At 56.4% G+C, this 14,703-nt stretch overlaps 9 protein-coding genes across 9 annotated transcripts; 6 read left to right on the top strand and 3 right to left on the bottom strand.

The window, feature by feature from the left end:
- The first annotated feature begins 23 nt into the window (after positions 1-23).
- BDY17DRAFT_300732 (uncharacterized protein) lies at positions 24-863 on the top strand. Its single transcript, XM_033734115.1, has 3 exons — positions 24-223; positions 278-513; positions 582-863. Exons 1-3 carry the CDS (start codon positions 62-64, stop codon positions 775-777), a joined length of 594 nt encoding a protein of 197 aa, XP_033587694.1. The 5' UTR covers positions 24-61; the 3' UTR covers positions 778-863.
- BDY17DRAFT_300729 (uncharacterized protein) lies at positions 846-1,580 on the bottom strand. The gene is made up of 3 exons (XM_033734114.1): positions 1,511-1,580; positions 1,329-1,456; positions 846-1,252 (listed from the first exon to the last, which is right to left on the bottom strand). The coding sequence occupies exons 1-3, from the start codon at positions 1,546-1,548 to the stop codon at positions 1,128-1,130; spliced, it is 291 nt and encodes a 96-aa protein (XP_033587693.1). The 5' UTR covers positions 1,549-1,580; the 3' UTR covers positions 846-1,127.
- A 125-nt stretch (positions 1,581-1,705) lies between these two features.
- BDY17DRAFT_300727 (uncharacterized protein) lies at positions 1,706-4,517 on the top strand. Its single transcript, XM_033734113.1, has one exon. The coding sequence runs from the start codon at positions 2,014-2,016 to the stop codon at positions 4,279-4,281; it is 2,268 nt and encodes a 755-aa protein (XP_033587692.1). The 5' UTR covers positions 1,706-2,013; the 3' UTR covers positions 4,282-4,517.
- Positions 4,468-5,763, top strand: BDY17DRAFT_183017 (uncharacterized protein). Its single transcript, XM_033729927.1, has 3 exons — positions 4,468-4,822; positions 4,880-5,513; positions 5,569-5,763. The coding sequence occupies exons 1-3, from the start codon at positions 4,602-4,604 to the stop codon at positions 5,692-5,694; spliced, it is 981 nt and encodes a 326-aa protein (XP_033587691.1). The 5' UTR covers positions 4,468-4,601; the 3' UTR covers positions 5,695-5,763.
- On the top strand, positions 5,764-6,623 carry BDY17DRAFT_183018 (uncharacterized protein). The gene is made up of 2 exons (XM_033729928.1): positions 5,764-5,924; positions 5,983-6,623. The coding sequence occupies exons 1-2, from the start codon at positions 5,838-5,840 to the stop codon at positions 6,433-6,435; spliced, it is 540 nt and encodes a 179-aa protein (XP_033587690.1). The 5' UTR covers positions 5,764-5,837; the 3' UTR covers positions 6,436-6,623.
- Positions 6,624-6,729: 106 nt separating this feature from the next.
- BDY17DRAFT_325837 (uncharacterized protein) lies at positions 6,730-7,427 on the top strand (the record flags this gene model as incomplete). Its single annotated transcript, XM_033737414.1, has 2 exons — positions 6,730-6,819; positions 6,870-7,427. The coding sequence occupies 2 exons, from the start codon at positions 6,730-6,732 to the stop codon at positions 7,425-7,427; spliced, it is 648 nt and encodes a 215-aa protein (XP_033587689.1).
- Positions 7,428-7,805: 378 nt separating this feature from the next.
- Positions 7,806-9,417, bottom strand: BDY17DRAFT_254165 (galactosyl transferase GMA12/MNN10 family-domain-containing protein; the record flags this gene model as incomplete). Its single annotated transcript, XM_033731407.1, has 2 exons — positions 7,806-8,881; positions 8,943-9,417. The coding sequence occupies 2 exons, from the start codon at positions 9,415-9,417 to the stop codon at positions 7,806-7,808; spliced, it is 1,551 nt and encodes a 516-aa protein (XP_033587688.1).
- A 935-nt stretch (positions 9,418-10,352) lies between these two features.
- BDY17DRAFT_300722 (chaperonin 10-like protein) lies at positions 10,353-12,216 on the bottom strand. Its single transcript, XM_033734112.1, has 4 exons — positions 11,760-12,216; positions 11,675-11,702; positions 11,109-11,625; positions 10,353-11,043 (listed from the first exon to the last, which is right to left on the bottom strand). Exons 1-4 carry the CDS (start codon positions 12,107-12,109, stop codon positions 10,832-10,834), a joined length of 1,107 nt encoding a protein of 368 aa, XP_033587687.1. The 5' UTR covers positions 12,110-12,216; the 3' UTR covers positions 10,353-10,831.
- Positions 12,217-12,312: 96 nt separating this feature from the next.
- BDY17DRAFT_182957 (uncharacterized protein) lies at positions 12,313-14,222 on the top strand. The gene is made up of 3 exons (XM_033729925.1): positions 12,313-12,594; positions 12,646-13,433; positions 13,498-14,222. The coding sequence occupies exons 1-3, from the start codon at positions 12,546-12,548 to the stop codon at positions 14,098-14,100; spliced, it is 1,440 nt and encodes a 479-aa protein (XP_033587686.1). The 5' UTR covers positions 12,313-12,545; the 3' UTR covers positions 14,101-14,222.
- The last annotated feature ends 481 nt before the right edge of the window (positions 14,223-14,703 follow it).

The following is a 14,703-nucleotide window of genomic DNA, read 5'->3' as shown; positions in this document are numbered from 1 at the left end:
CCTCACCTCGTTCCCTCCCTCATGCCCCAGCGCCAGTGACCCATTGGCCCTCACACCAAGCATGCAGCCGCTCCAAAGAACAGCAGTACGCTCCGCGCGGCTCCTGCGCCCGCAAGCACAGCGGCAATGCCGGCGGAACGCCTCCGGCGTCCAACCCCCCGAACACACCCCTCCCAAAACCCACGGTTCGCACGATCACGGCCCCGCCAACGAGTCTTTCGGCGTAAGTACTTATTCCCTTGGCTATATGTGTGGAAGCTGACCACGTGCAAACTAGAGCGGCTTCTTCATCGCCCTTGCTGCCATCCCCGTCGCCATCGCTGCCATCTCTTACACCCGCGAAGGCCAAGCGCCCTACTTTACCCGCGTGATTGTCGACACGTACGACGACTACAAGACGAAATGGGCGCAGCGGAACGACCTGCACACACAGATGATTGAGCAGGCGGCGTCGGACCGGACGCTGTTCTTGAACGAGGGCTCGAAGCCGATACCGCCTATCAGGTATCCGGAGTACGTTGCCCTTGCCTCGCATCGGTAGAAGAAAGGTTGTGTGGAGGTATGCTGACTTGGCACAACAGGCAATTCAACCATGGCTCGCCGTGGAATGTGGGTGCGGGACACGGGAGCATTAATCTGGAGAAGGTGATTGAGAAGTATGAGAAAGAGGCGCAAGAGGAGCAGACCAAGAGGCTGCAGCAGGTCAGGGAGAACAAGGTTCCTGCGGAGCAACCTGTGCAGAGGTTGATTAGACGTGCGCCCGCGCCTTCGAATTGAAGGGTGGAGACCTGTGTGCTGTCTATGGGAGGTGTATATAGCTGGGACAAGAGCATATGCAAATTTACAGAGCTTTCACATTATCATACGCCTGGGTTTGTCTGTGCATGACTATGGTGTTGCATGCTGCGGAAGCGGATAAATGTAAGAAGGCCATCAGGCATGGAAGAGAGGATCTTGAATCACGCCATCTACAGCCCACCCGATATATAGCTGTACACCCCGCTGTAGTTGTGCCATCGTGCTCACACTTAATCGTATCCCAAACGCCTTGCAATGCCGCTAATCCCCTCCCATCACGATCTCCACCTTCCTGCTCCCGTCCTTCTCTTGAATGCAGTCCAAGATAATCACTGCGCACTCCCCGCGCTCTTCACAGTACTCATATGCGGCGCATGCGCAGGCTGCGTCGGCGCATCGGGAATCGGGACATCGGAAAAGTCGTCCTGCCCGATAGCTTTGAGGGTCCATGTGTCTGATTCCCATCCATCAGTCTCTGTACGTGTGATGATGGAGCGCAAACAGGACTGGCGGAGAGGGGGACGACGTACACACTGCTGCCACGAATCCTAAGAGACACACGCCTGTTACGGCGTTCTTGACGAGGTAGGGTTGCCGAGCGCGCATGAGAGCGGCGCCCGGGCGGTTCTTTTGGTCATAGTAGGAGGCTTGGGGTATTCTGCGGACATCATCATTAGCGCCGGTGTACGTGGATGGATGGTGGTTGACGTACCGCCCCAGTGGCATTCTCCATATCTGAGTCGGTCGCATGGTGACCGTCGTGAGTGTCGCAGCTGGTTGTCGACTGATGAGATGGATCGAAGGTCGGACTGAATGAATCTCGTGAATGTATGACTAAGCAATTAGAGTTTGGCTGGAGGGAGAGCTGCTTCACACGACAATCGCTTTGAGCGACGCGAGACCGCACCCAGAAGGTTTGCTTCGAGTTCTGTAACACCATTGCACCACCTGTGCTCACCCACTTGTCCTCATCAATCAGCGCATCCCACTCGACAAACCACCACCTCATTCACCACACCCACACCCGCATCGCCAATCCCGTGGTGCTCTCCCGCGGCAGCCATGCGACTTTCGAGGCACCACCCTTTCCTGGACCTTAGATAGCATTTCTCTCTCGCTCTCTTCTACCTTGCGTGATCCTCGACCGCTGAGGCTTGTGGAGCTAGCAAGTATCGTGCGAGTTGTTGCGCCGCGCACTTTCGACGCCCGCCCGCCATGGCCAGTGAAGACACGATCAGGCAGTTGAATTCTGCACGCGACATAGTCCTCCGCGACCCCGCCATCTACCCCCAAATCGTCCCGGGCGTGCTGCCCGTCATAGGCGCATCGCAGCCTTTAGGATTGCGGAGATGGGGCGCCGACTTCCTTGCCGAGACGTTCGCCAGTCCCGTTGTCAGCCCCGAGGACAAGGAGAAGATGTGTTTGGGGGTGTTGGACACACTACAAGGATATCTGAATCGAAAGGAGCAGAGTGGCGGCGAGGAGGACGTCAATGTATTGAAGAGTGCGATTCAGTGCTTCGCAAGCATATACCCGTACGTCTTCCGGTACGTGGTTACACACGCCGAGGAGAGTGTCAAGGAGGTGTGGGCAAAGGTGATGGGGATGAAGAGTGGCATTTTACGGAGGATGGACTCGGCGCCAGCGGGAGTGCGGATATGCTGTATCAAGTTCGTGGCGCGCGTGGTGCAGGTGCAGACGCCTGGTTTGATTGCCGACCCGCGGAAACCGGATCAGAACGAGGTCTCGCTTGCCCTTGTTCCGCGAGAGCATGCCATTCTTGTGCCCAGCAACCTGGAAGCCGAGGCCAGCGGGCTCCTCGATCGCCTTTTGACGGTCCTTGAAGACAATCCGGCGGACGCATTGACGGTCACCTCGACTCTGAACGCCCTCTCGCCTTTGATCCACCGCCGCGCCTCCATCTCTACCAAGATCCTCGCCACAATCCTCTCCTTCAATCCGGTGCAAACGGGCAAGGACAGACTCAACGCAAAGTCCATGACACGAACGACCATCTCCCTCCTCAACAACGTCCTGAAACGCATTCCCACGCATACCCTCGCGCTCCGCATTCAAAACCAGATCGACAGATTACGCCATCTCTTGGCAGAATCACTTCTCGACCAGCCCAACGCGCTCAAGCGAGGCCCAGATGAGCCGATTGACGGTCTTCATGCGAACAAGCGCCTACAGCTCGACGCGGAAGCCTCTGGCGCCGCAGCACAGCAACGACGCGCAGACGGGCCTCTCCCCCTTGGACCAGTCAGTTTCAAGGATCTATACACTCTCACCGCAGATCCGCGAGCAGCGGGCTTCCATGTGGGCATTTTGCCTGAGCAAATCGTTGCGCAGCTGGTGCCTCCGCTCCTGCAGAACGTCAATTCCACGCAGTTCGACCAAGCCTTGAATCTCTTGCGGACGAGGATCCTGGAGCTACAGCGCAGGCCACTGCCTAGCGCAGTCGATGCTGCGAGAGTCGGGCCTGGCGATGGCATCGGAGACGAGGAGGACGAGGAGTATGATCCGAATGTGTTAGGAATTGGGGAAACGGATCAGGTCAATCCGATTACGAGCGATGAGCGACAGGGCCATTTGCGACTGGAGGTGATGAAGTTACCTGCCGAGCCTCCCCTGAACGAGAACGAAAGGTTAGAATACGGAGAGCATGCGCGGCAGAGGCTGTTTGGTACGCTGCGGGACCTAGATGACGAGCTTGATAAGAAGAGAGCGGGAAAGGCCGGGGTGGCGGAGAGGGAGCGAATCGGTGGCTTCGGCCAGTCAATGGGGGCTGGAATCGCAGGGCATGAGCGAGAGAGCTGGATTACACTGCTCGTGCGCATGGCCACTCGATCCGCTTTTGAGACCAAGGAAGGTGCAGACGATGAAGAGGAGGAAGAAGACGAAGCAGCCGTCAAGCGCGAGAACGACGACAGAAGTCTCGCCACCAAAACCAAGAGCGGGCAGCACTCCTCATCATCCTTCCCCGACAAAATCCGCGACGCCCTCCAAACCTACATCATGTACGACTGGCGCCGCCGAATCGACACAGCAATCGCCTGGCTCAACGAAGAATGGTACACCGAGCGCCTCTCCCGCCCCGCCTCGTCAACCACCAAAGCCCTCCCAACCTACACCCACCTCACCCTCTCCACCCTCGACCAACTCACCCCCTACCTCGACACCAAAGACGGCCGCTACCTCATCCGCTTCCTCTCCGAAGTGCCCCACCTGCCCGCCGGCATCTTTCCGCGCATCAAGAAGATCGCCGAGGACCCGGAGCGTGTGCAGCTGGCGTGTCAGGCTCTGCTGTATTTGATTATGCTGCGGCCGCCGGTGCGCGAGGCGGCGATTCAGTGCGCGAGGGAGATGTGGAGGGAGAATCGCGATGCGAGGACGGGGGTGGAGAAGATTTTGGTGAGGTGGGCGCCTGACGAGTTGAAGGGCATGAAGCAGGAGGCTGAGGAAGGGGTGAAAGGGGAGTAGAGGGGGGCGTTATGTAGATTGATGTAGGATGTGAGAGTTGGATTTGTGTGCATGCTTTTTCACACATTTCTTATTCTTTCCGATGCTGCTGTTTTGCTACATGTCCATATCTGTCGTGGAATGTGGCTTCAATGGGTGTTCCCAATTTATGCCCAGCGGGTGGGTCTTGCCATGCATAAAATTTCCCAGCATCCCAATAATTTCTGACATTCTGACATCGAGTCACAATCGCGATTACGGACGGTGCCGGTGCTTGCCATTCTGCAAGAAATAAACAAAACAAGGACCCGCCGTTTTTGTGCCCCTCCGACTGCGGAAACATGGCAACGACAGCAGAGGCTGGTGCTGCATCAGCCCAGCCAAATGGAGCCCCATCCTGCAAAGTCGTCCTCGCCGGCTCGATAGCCAAAAAGCTACTGGAAGAAGTCAAAGACGGCCTGAAGAATCTCGACAAACCTCCGGCGCTGTACGGATATCTCGCCAACCAAGATGCAGCAGCGCGAATGTACGCCGACTGGACGGCAAAGACGTGCAAAGAGAAGTGAGTTACCTACCTCTCCTTCGCCCTTCCTTCGCACTCAAAACTAACCCTGTCCAGCGGCTTCGACTTCCACCTCCGCGAAGTCGCGCGCGAAGACCTCGAAGACGAACTGCGCGACGCAAACCATAACGCCGCCGTAGACGGCATGATCGTGTACTACCCCGTCTTCGACTCCACGCGGGACCGCACGCTCCAATGGACCGTCAGCATGTACAAAGACGTCGAGGGCCTGTCGCCCCAGCTCATCTCCAACATGTACCAGAACATCCGCTTCCTCGACCCGCCCGCCAACACGCACAAGTCCATCCTGCCCTGCACGCCGCTCGCGATTATCAAGATTCTCGAGCATTTGCAGATTTACAATACGTTTCTGGATTATGGGAGCCGGCTGTTTGGGCGCCGGGTTACGGTTGTGAATCGGAGTGAGGTTGTGGGACGGCCTTTGGCGGCGCTGCTGGCGAATGATGGGGCGGAGGTGTACAGTGTTGATGTCACTGGGGTGCAGCAGTTCAGTCGCGGCACCGGGTTACGGAAGCAGAAGCATGAGGTGAAGGAGATGGAGGGGTGGGGCCTGGAGCAGTGCTTGGCTGTGAGCGAGGTGATCATCAGTGGTGTGCCGGGAGAGGCATTCAAGGTGCCGACGGGTATGATTCGCGAGGGCGCGGTCTGTATCAACTTCTCGAGCGAGAAGGTGAGTGCCCAGACTTTGCGAAAAAGTGAGAATGGTGAATGCTAATGCATGACAGAACTTCACTCCGGATGTGAAAGAGAAGGCATCCATTTACGTGCCAGCTATCGGCAAGGTGACGATTGTCATTCTGCTGCGCAACTTGCTGCGCATCGTTCAAAACCGGCCACAGATGCAATCGTGAAGCGGCATGTGAATGAACACGTGAATGTGGCGCTCTGTCTCTGGGCTGCGCCTTGTTTCACATCACCTTGGCCAGTGTGCACAAACAAATATCGCATCATCCATCCTTTGTCAACATTCGTACGACCCACAGCCACCTCAGCGATGGAGGCCCTCGCTCTTCTCATGGCAGTCTTCGACAGGAACGAAGAAATGATGAAAGAGGAGCAAGCCGAACCCCCGACCTCGAGCGTAAGCGTTCAAACTCCTCCCCCATCCTCGATCAAAGGCTTCCGCTAAACCGCAACAGACAACCTCTTTCTCCCTTCTCGACCTGCCCCCCGAAATCTGGAGCAGAATCTGCCACTACGCGATCACCCCCGACAAACTCACCGTCTTCCCAACCCTCACCAACGACCCCGCATACTGGAAAAAATGCCTCGCCCAACCGAGCATCACGCGCACCTGCCGCGCCATCCGCGCAGAGTGTCTCGCGGCATTCTACGGCGATCTTGTCGTTCTGTATCGCGCTGAGTGGCCCTCCTACTCTCTCCGACAATGGCTTAAGGCGATCGGCGGAATGAACCGTGAGCATGTCGCTATCTACGACTTCGACTCGGTCTTGGACCGCACCGAGGGTGCGAAGTTCAGGTTTGTGCGGGGGAGTCAGTATTGGGAGAGGTGTGTTGGGATGGCGGAGGTGGACGATTCTGATGGAGAGGATGGGAGTGAGCTGGAAAGCGAAGACGAAGATGATTTTTAAGGCAGCTCTGGGGAAGAGGATGGTAATGGAGACTGGGTGAGAGGCATACGAAACATATGAGAGCGAGGAATGATCAAACATCCCCTCAGATCAGCCACAGACGGAGTCCTGGGTAGTCACGTGGCGGGCACGTGAATGCGAATGTGCCTGATCTGGGTCGCGCCTTCCCTCCATTACAGCAGATTGCACGGCCGTGCCTTCCCTGGGTGATACAAGCTTGGCAAAGTGTGTTCAAAACGCTTTCACCTCCACGATCCTCCATCAACGTCCATATAAGCCGCAGTCACCGCAGTCATGGACGCCCTCGATCTTGCCATGCAGATCTCCAAGAGCAACAGGGACAAGAACCTAAGGCTAACACCGGAGAAGCCGACCGTGAACGTCGTAAGACTGCAGCCTGTGCATCGGATTTGAATCTCGCTAAATCAATACAGATCTCGAATTACCCCCTGCTCGACCTCCCTCCTGAAATCTGGAGCAAGATCTGCCGCTATGCCGCCGTCCCCAGCGGACCGTCTGCCATCTTCGTCCCCTCTCTCGCCGACCGTGACTACTGGCAACAACAGCTCACTCAACCGGGCATCACTCGTACCTGCCGTGCCATCCGTGCGGAGTGTCTCGGTACCTTCTATCAGAATCTCTACGTCATCTACGATGAGACTTGGACCTTTCCTATCATCGGCGACTGGCTGTATGGAATTGGTGCAGCAAACCGCAAGCGCGTGGTGATTCACGAAGGCGGCGGCAGCTCCTACTGGAGTGGCAACGATGCTATTTTCGAGCGTTCGCATGGAAGGAATCATGGGGGTATACGCGGCCAGAAGTATGGGCATTACCTCGCGACTCTCATGGACGACCTGGAAGAGTTCTCATCTGAGAGGCATTACCAGCTGCGTGATGTATATAAGGACGAAGACAGCACGGAAGAGGAAGACGACAGTGAGGACTGGCCAGAGGAGGACGACAGTGAGGACTGGTCAGACGAGGGATGAGTCAAACCGAGATGTTGATTCATCTCGAGAGCAGCGCACCAAGATCCTACATACTCAATGAAGATGAGCGCGTGAGGCGAGACACTAGTGCATGAGGAACGGAATTGCCACGAACAGTCTCATTCCTGCTCTCTCCTTCTCTCGAACCGCGGATAGCAAAGTCTACACTTGTCGCATTACGAAGTTCAGTTTCTACGCGACGCAGTCAGGTCCGGGCCATCGAGTCTTATAACCAGATAGATATAAGAGCTATGGGGATATCAATCTTTCATGCCACGTATCCGCCCCCAACCCAAAAACCGTCTCGCTTTCATTCTCGGAAAGAGATAGGAAGGCATGATATGCAAAACTCGCTCAAACGTATAACTGAACTTCCACTCACTTCACCTTCGCCGCCGCCGCCCCGCCCAGCTTATGCTCAAACCTCCTCCTCCAACTCTCGCTCACCCAATCCTTAAACTTCTCCCACCGATTGCGATTCAAATGATTCGACAAGCGGCGGAAATTGTACATTTCGCCCCAGCAGTCGCGGCCCCACTCGCAGCCGGCCATGTTGACGATGAAATCGCGCTCCTTCTCCTGGTAATGGATGCCCTGCAGCCCGCACTCCCACTTCGCCAGATCGGCCATTTCAATCGCCGCGCCAGGCTTGATGAGAGATCTGCAGCCGCCCTCGGGGATGCCGCGGTCGTCGCCGCAGGCGCCGTTGGGGAAGGCGTTGACGAGGCGCTGTGGGACGAAGGCCACGTGCGGTCGCATGCCCGGCTGGTTGGTGTAGATGTACTCCAGCGCGTCTTGCTCCTTGTGCTCCCACTCCATGTGGCGCTGTTCGTAGAAGACCGGGTCCCACCAGATGTCGAGCAGCTGGTCGGTCCAGGCGGAGCGGCGGACGAAGAAGCTGCCGAGGTTGAAGCCGCCGCAGTCCTGCGAGATGAGCAGGTTGATGCTTTCGGGTTTGCCGTCGCCGACGGCGGAGCGCGAGATGGGGTCGAGGTAGTTTGTGAAGGCGGGATTGTCTTTGGTCGGGTCTGGCGGGTGGGAGATGTTGAGGGGGTTGTAGAGGTTAATGTCGCGGTAGGTGTTGGTCGCGAGGTCGTTGAAGAGGTGCGCTTGCAGGGACACGCTGGGCTCCATGATGAAGCTGTTGAGGTCGAGCCACCAGAACCATTCGGCGTTGGGGTACTTTCGCATCGAGTTGCGCACTATGTCCACCTTCTCCCAGCTCTCGCGCCATTCGTGCGCGTAGCGCTTTTTCGTCGCCAGGTCGACGATTTCCAGCTCGTAGCCCCATTCGGCGGCGTAGCGCTTTTTGTTGCGCACACTGTCGCGCTCGATGGCCCATTCTCGCGGCCCTTTCCACTCCATCACCCCACCCCCTTGATTTGCTCCTAGGATGATGACAAAGTTGCTGCCGCCGCCGAGGGAAGGATGTCGGCGGTACCAATGGCGTAACGCTGGAAAGATTGCATCATTAGTACTTGGCTACTGCCCACGGGTGGAATGCGCCATGCTTACTCGGATTGTTAAACAACACCACGCCCAACACAAACAGCAACACCATCATCACATACTTCTTCCTCCGCAGCAAAAGTAGGCCAATGAGTCGTGGCAGCTCCTTCAAGTCGCGCAGAGTCCAACGTTGCCATGGCTTGCGACCCGGTATCCGACCCCGACCAAGCTTCTCTTTCTCCGCATATCGATCTTCTGTCGCTGGCCGGGAAAAGATGGGCAAGCCAGAGGAGAAGTTCCGAATGTGGCGCGCCAGGAACCCGCGATTCGATGGCTGTTGTTTGGGCCGATAGCTGTTCACCTTTGCACTGCTCGCCTTTGCACTCTCCCATGTGACCGGGCCTCCGTTCAACTCGCCATAGTTTGGTTTCGAAGGGCTCGTGGATCGCGCGGAGCGTCGATCTACCGGCGTGGTGGAGCCCAGGCCGGGAGAGGCCCAGCCGCCCCCCGGCAATGGGCTCGGGGGTTGGTCGAGCGACATGTGCTGATGGCGCTCCCCCTCCGCCTCCTCCACGAAAGACTTGTTGGCGAAATTCGAGTCGAAGCGGTGGGTGTACCTGAGGCTGTCGGAGCGAGGAGGATTCACGGGGTGGTGGGTATGAAGGGGATCATGGACACCCCTGCTGTTGGTTCGACGGCGATGACGAGTGGTTGATGAGACTGTGGCCTCTGCCCAGGCGGGTTGGTACGCCACTTTTTGCGAGGTTGTTGAGCTTCTTTTGCGGGCCGACGCCTGGCTCTTCCCAATGGCGGCAGTGCCGATGCGCGGCTTGGGAGGAAGTCGGGTTGTCGAGGGATGAGGTGGAGGTGGCAGAAAGGGTGGGGAGGTGCCACGCCGGGGTGGAATGCGGGAGACAGCTGTTTCCAAGCCCGTCTTCTGCACGTGAGACTTGGCGCAGAAGGGCGGCGGAGAGAAAGGGGCGAGATGGAGCGAGATGAGGAGGAGAACGAAGGGATGTCGAAGAGGTGTGGTGCAGAGGCAATGCTCGCACAGGTGAGGTGGTACAGGACGATGCGGCCGGGCAGGGATGTCGTACACCACCCTTAAGCTTTCCTTGGCCGCGGAGGTCAGGCTGCGCGTTCAATGGTTGGCTGCAAAGGGGTTGGTTGATTGAGTAGATTGTGACACCAGATAAGGTTGGAGGAGATGAAGGTGAAGATGGAAAGAGGAGTGCCTGTCTGTCGTTCGTTCTTTCCCTATACTGTGCCTGTCAGACCTTCCCCTCCCTTTAACAAATTCCCATGTTGAATTTCCACATCGGGCAGTTCGTTGATTAAGGGCGTCTAGCGCGGCGAGGTTTGCGCGGCGACTTGCGAATTATCGACTCCACGTCCCCACGGATGGAGATTAGCTCCACGCCACGTCGCCTATTGCGGAGTTGCTCTCCCGTTGCTATTCATCCAGACTGAATGTGTCTATTCCAGGGGCTGACTACGCACGTAAGGCCTATAGCATCGGACTCTGGGCAGATCTTACAACATACACGATACGTCTCCTCGACACGCTCGAAACCAGTTATCTTCCGTTCCCACACTGATCAACAAGACTATGTGTGGCTCTGCGAAATCGCTTCGCGGGATCCGGCAACTCTCTTTGACAGCCGCGGAATGGGAGCAATAACCTTTCTCTTCCATCCCATCTCCAACACGGACAGCCTGTTCTTCACAAATAAAGCACCGTCATGCCTATCCTCCGCCGCTCGATCACCACAGGATTCACTTGTCAGCAAATGTCCGAACGCCGCCCTTCAACGCTGACTTTACACGCCTAAAATCCCGCTTCCCTTTTGCTTGATCAAATCAGTGATCGATTGATTTATATCCTCATTGTTCCCTGTAAGCAAGTTCTATTTCCCGGCATACATCTACTTCACCGTTCCTCGACGAGAAGCATTTCACTCTGCAGCTATCTCGATGATCACCTTCTTGGCCGACACTCCCTTTCTGACCATGTCAATGCCCTCCTGCACTTTCGACAGCCCACCTTGAATGATGAGCGGGTCCGGTTTGGCTTGAAATATGCCTGCGTCCAAAGCCTTGGGAAGGTATTGATGCCAGATTGCTTCGCACACTCCTGGCGCCTCGGTGACGAGCCATGCGGCGACCACTGCCCAGGGGGAGAGTTATCAGCGCTTCCATTCAACTGGGACATATGTCTATCCGCATCCTTACCAAACATCGCCTCAACTCCCTGGGGGAATGGCACAAGGGGTGGCAGGAGAAGTGCCAGCTTCCCGCCTCCAATGCTGCTCAAGATCTCGCCACAAATCGCTTGCGTCGACGAAGTAGCAATGCAATCAATCACAACATCGCCCCTCCGAAGTACCTTTCCGATCTGCTCCCGAACATCTGGAGCTGCTCGATCGAACGTATAGGCAGCCCCGAGCTCCCTCACATACTCGAGGTTCTCTCTTCCAGCTGTCGTCACCACCGTCAAACCGGCCGCCACTGCCAGCTGAATGGCACAACTACCGCACGAAGAGCTGCCGCCCCAGATGAGGACCTTTGTGTCGATCGGCTCCGGCCTCGACGATGGCAGTGGGAGCCGCAGCTTGTGGAACAGAGCGTTGGCGGCCGTGGTGACGGCGATTGGCAGCACTGCGGCGTTTGCCAGGGGAAGACGGTCGGGAATTGCGGCCACCAGAATGGTTTTGCACGTCACGTAGCGCTGAAAGCCGGAATACTCGGGCTGGATGAGTTAGTGGTGTCTTGTCATCCGCCACTCGAAGATCGTATACCTTCTGCGTAAGAAGCGGGAGACAGTTACTAAGGAGCAACATCAGCAATCCCGCATAGCGTGGGACGGGTCAAAGTCACACCCACGCCATAACCCGCTGTCCAATACTGAAACCAGTCACACCTGGACCGAGTTGTACGATGATCCCAGCAACATCTAGGCCCGAGATCCAAGGATACGGAATCTCAAGATATGGAGCGTCTTGCATCATGTGGTCCGAAGGGTTTATAGCGGCGTAGGCGACCTTGATCACGACTTCATCGGCGCCTGGTTTGGGCATCGGGGCTGGACCGACGACGAGAGGGTAGGCTTTTTCTGTTTCGTGCCATGCGGCTTCGTTGTCGTGCTTAGTTGACATGACGGAAGTCGATGTAGATAGATAGCAGGAGGAAGAAGATGAGAAAACGATGTGCTGAAGCAGATATGAGTTTTGCATTGCGTTCCATGCCCCATATATATACGATTTCCAGGTGACATAGTGCTCATGCCGCACACGCTTCTTGCCTTACGTTGTTTCACGGTGTTCCGTTGTCAATCGACAATCGGCAAGGAGTAGAAGAGAGGTTGCGAGTTCGCAGCCAATGAGACGCCTGCGGTGACACGGAATTCCGTGGCATGCAGCTCCACAGCCTTCAGCTGCTTACGAACACGCCATGACGATTCCCTCCCACGCATTCTACATCTCATGGCAGTGCATTTGCACTCCACGTATCGAGGGGTAAAATACTCGGCCTGCGAATGTCCACCTCGTGCCCATGGCCTGTGCTCCGATTCGGCGCCTCGCAGTGTGGGCATCCGCACGAGTGATCAGCTTGCAATAACGTAGCGACAAGCAGACTCGACTTCCTGTCCTCCGGCCACATCCAGACGATATGTCCTCTCAATTGAGCTGTGGAATCTGCAACAAGACCTTCACCAAACGTAACTCAGCATCTAGACCTTTCAAAGAGCATCAGCTAACGCATCTCCCAGGCCAATCGCAAATCCGACATACCAGCTATTGTCGCCGGAAACTGCGCGATCCGTTGCCGCCTAGAAAGAAGTCTTGCTCGCGATGCATACTCGCCAAAACCTCTTGCGACAAGGCAAGGCCGGCGTGCTCGCGATGTGTCAAGTTTGGTCGGGACTGCCATTACGAGCTGGCTGTGCGGAGTGTACTGCCATCGCCGAGCGATGGGTGTAAAGATTTCTTTTCCGATGAGACATCTTTCTCTGCTCTTCAGCCGTCTTTCTGGCCTCCAGTTCCGATTGAAGATGCATTGCTCATCTCAGATTTTGTACCTACGGCTGCCGCTTTCGACAATCTAGATCTTCGGGGAAACGATTCGACAGTGCTGCCTCCTGGCGATTTGTACAACATGGCTCACAATGAGCTACTGATCGACCAGTACACGATGACTGAGACGAAGACACGGCCTCAGATGCTCGAGATTTCTCGCCTGCCTGGTTTCGACTACAGTCTTTGTGCTGCGCAGCTTGTCCAGCCAAAGCCACTGTACCTTAGCTCAAACCTGCCTGCGCAATTCCTGTTAAGCACTTTGGCGGAATACCCACGTCGCCTGTTGAAGAGCCGCGCTCCGCCCTTTATTCATCAGCACGTGTCAATGCCGCGCTCGGCATCGGCATGGAACACTACCGCCGGTATACCGCCGCCTAAAATCCTCAGCAGAGGCATCGAGCTCACGCATTTCTGGGCACGAGGACGTAGGGAGGAGGTCTGGCAGCTTGCGCAGCACGAGCTCCTACAGATCCAAAAGGAGGTGAGTAGCGAGTAGCGCGCGCGGAACCCTTGGGCCTCTTGTCCCTAGCTTACTGAAAACAAAGGTCTCAACCTACAACGACGTCAACACCGTCGCCGCCTCCCAAGCAGCCTGCATCTACCTCCTCCTCCGCGTGGAACGGCTAGAATCCGCGCAACCCGCATCACAGTTTGACACTGTACTGCGCCGTGCACTCCTCAGTCTCACGCCTCGCAACAGAGCACTGAAGGAGAAGTATTCCGACGTCCCGTTGTATCCCTCCGCCACTATCGACGACACCACAATCGACTGCCGCCAGACGTGGCAGCTCTGGATCCTCCTCGAATCGCTGCACAGAAGCATTCACACCATCCTCATCGTCGACTGCATCGCGCAGTGCATATCGGAGCATAACAAAGTAGGCTGCGCGACTGAGCACGATTGGTTTGGCGTGCGTCTGCCGTGCTCAAGGTATCTGTGGGAAGCGAGGAGTCCGGCGGAGTGGATGGAGGCGTGCGAAGAGTGGAGAGAAGAGCCGACTCTGACATTTGGAGATCTAGTCTGGAGCTCTCAGGCACAGGAAGGGAGGCATAAGAGGGCTTTGGAGAGATGGATGGGTGAGGCGGACGAGTTGGGGACGTTATTGGTCACTGTTGCCGGCGTTTTGGAGGCAAAGTGGAGGGGTTAGGGCGTTCTTCTGGCTGATCTCACGCCTTGGCTCCAGTCTCTGACAACTCGGGATCCCAATACCCACGGGGCCCACTAATGCCGAGAGCACGCCACGGGCGACAGTGATCCGACGCAAGGGGGCACCGAAAACGGTGGCTTGGTTGACTGTATGGCGCATCTCCGACAAACTCCCTGGCCATGGATGCCTATCTCACTTCCACCTTGTGGGCATGTAACGCGAGGGGCCAAACGAGAAGTGACAAATGGGCGACAATCTGCGACGCAAGGGACGTGTGGAAAATGGAAGGTATCTGGCTGCCTGGATCATCTCCGAGAAAGTTACTTGCCATGGATGCCCGTCTCTCTTTCACCTCATGTGCGTGTTATGCGACAGGGGTAGAGAGAAGTGGCAAATGGGCGACAATCTGCAATATAAAGGAGCTTCGGAAAATGGAAGGTGTTTGGCTACTTGGGGCATCTCCGAGGAGCTCACTTGCCATGGATGGCCATGTCACTTTCAACTCGTGGGCGTTTTGAACGAGAGGAGTAAAGAGAAGCGACAAATGGGAGACAATCTCCGAAACAAGGGAGCCGCGAAAAATGGAAGGTATCTGGCTGCTTA

This window comes from Neohortaea acidophila (genome assembly GCF_010093505.1).
Source record: "Neohortaea acidophila strain CBS 113389 unplaced genomic scaffold BDY17scaffold_8, whole genome shotgun sequence".
NCBI classification, from domain to species: domain Eukaryota; kingdom Fungi; phylum Ascomycota; class Dothideomycetes; order Mycosphaerellales; family Teratosphaeriaceae; genus Neohortaea; species Neohortaea acidophila.
Note: the sequence above shows the minus strand (reverse complement) of the source record. Positions and strands in the feature narration are given on the sequence as shown.

Excerpts from the sequence above, each read along its gene's own strand:
- BDY17DRAFT_300732 (XM_033734115.1), top strand. The coding sequence starts at position 62 with ATGCAGCCGCTCCAAAGAACAGCAGTACGCTCCGCGCGGCTCCTGCGC. Across the intron at positions 224-277 it reads CCGCCAACGAGTCTTTCGGC|AGCGGCTTCTTCATCGCCCT; the intron begins GTAAGTACTTAT and ends CGTGCAAACTAG. Across the intron at positions 514-581 it reads CCGCCTATCAGGTATCCGGA|GCAATTCAACCATGGCTCGC; the intron begins GTACGTTGCCCT and ends TTGGCACAACAG.
- BDY17DRAFT_300729 (XM_033734114.1), bottom strand. The coding sequence starts at position 1,548 with ATGCGACCGACTCAGATATGGAGAATGCCACTGGGGCG. Across the intron at positions 1,457-1,510 it reads TGGAGAATGCCACTGGGGCG|AATACCCCAAGCCTCCTACT; the intron begins GTACGTCAACCA and ends TGATGTCCGCAG. Across the intron at positions 1,253-1,328 it reads AGGATTCGTGGCAGCAGTGT|ACACATGGACCCTCAAAGCT; the intron begins GTACGTCGTCCC and ends GATGGGAATCAG.
- BDY17DRAFT_300727 (XM_033734113.1), top strand. The coding sequence starts at position 2,014 with ATGGCCAGTGAAGACACGATCAGGCAGTTGAATTCTGCACGCGACATA.
- BDY17DRAFT_183017 (XM_033729927.1), top strand. The coding sequence starts at position 4,602 with ATGGCAACGACAGCAGAGGCTGGTGCTGCATCAGCCCAGCCAAATGGA. Across the intron at positions 4,823-4,879 it reads GCAAAGACGTGCAAAGAGAA|CGGCTTCGACTTCCACCTCC; the intron begins GTGAGTTACCTA and ends AACCCTGTCCAG. Across the intron at positions 5,514-5,568 it reads TCAACTTCTCGAGCGAGAAG|AACTTCACTCCGGATGTGAA; the intron begins GTGAGTGCCCAG and ends AATGCATGACAG.
- BDY17DRAFT_183018 (XM_033729928.1), top strand. The coding sequence starts at position 5,838 with ATGGAGGCCCTCGCTCTTCTCATGGCAGTCTTCGACAGGAACGAAGAA. Across the intron at positions 5,925-5,982 it reads CCGAACCCCCGACCTCGAGC|ACAACCTCTTTCTCCCTTCT; the intron begins GTAAGCGTTCAA and ends AAACCGCAACAG.
- BDY17DRAFT_300722 (XM_033734112.1), bottom strand. The coding sequence starts at position 12,109 with ATGCAAAACTCATATCTGCTTCAGCACATCGTTTTCTCATCTTCTTCC. Across the intron at positions 11,703-11,759 it reads ATTGGACAGCGGGTTATGGC|TAACTGTCTCCCGCTTCTTA; the intron begins GTGGGTGTGACT and ends GTTGCTCCTTAG. Across the intron at positions 11,044-11,108 it reads GGGAGTTGAGGCGATGTTTG|TGGTCGCCGCATGGCTCGTC; the intron begins GTAAGGATGCGG and ends CCCCCTGGGCAG.
- BDY17DRAFT_182957 (XM_033729925.1), top strand. The coding sequence starts at position 12,546 with ATGTCCTCTCAATTGAGCTGTGGAATCTGCAACAAGACCTTCACCAAA. Across the intron at positions 12,595-12,645 it reads CAACAAGACCTTCACCAAAC|GCCAATCGCAAATCCGACAT; the intron begins GTAACTCAGCAT and ends CGCATCTCCCAG. Across the intron at positions 13,434-13,497 it reads TCCTACAGATCCAAAAGGAG|GTCTCAACCTACAACGACGT; the intron begins GTGAGTAGCGAG and ends CTGAAAACAAAG.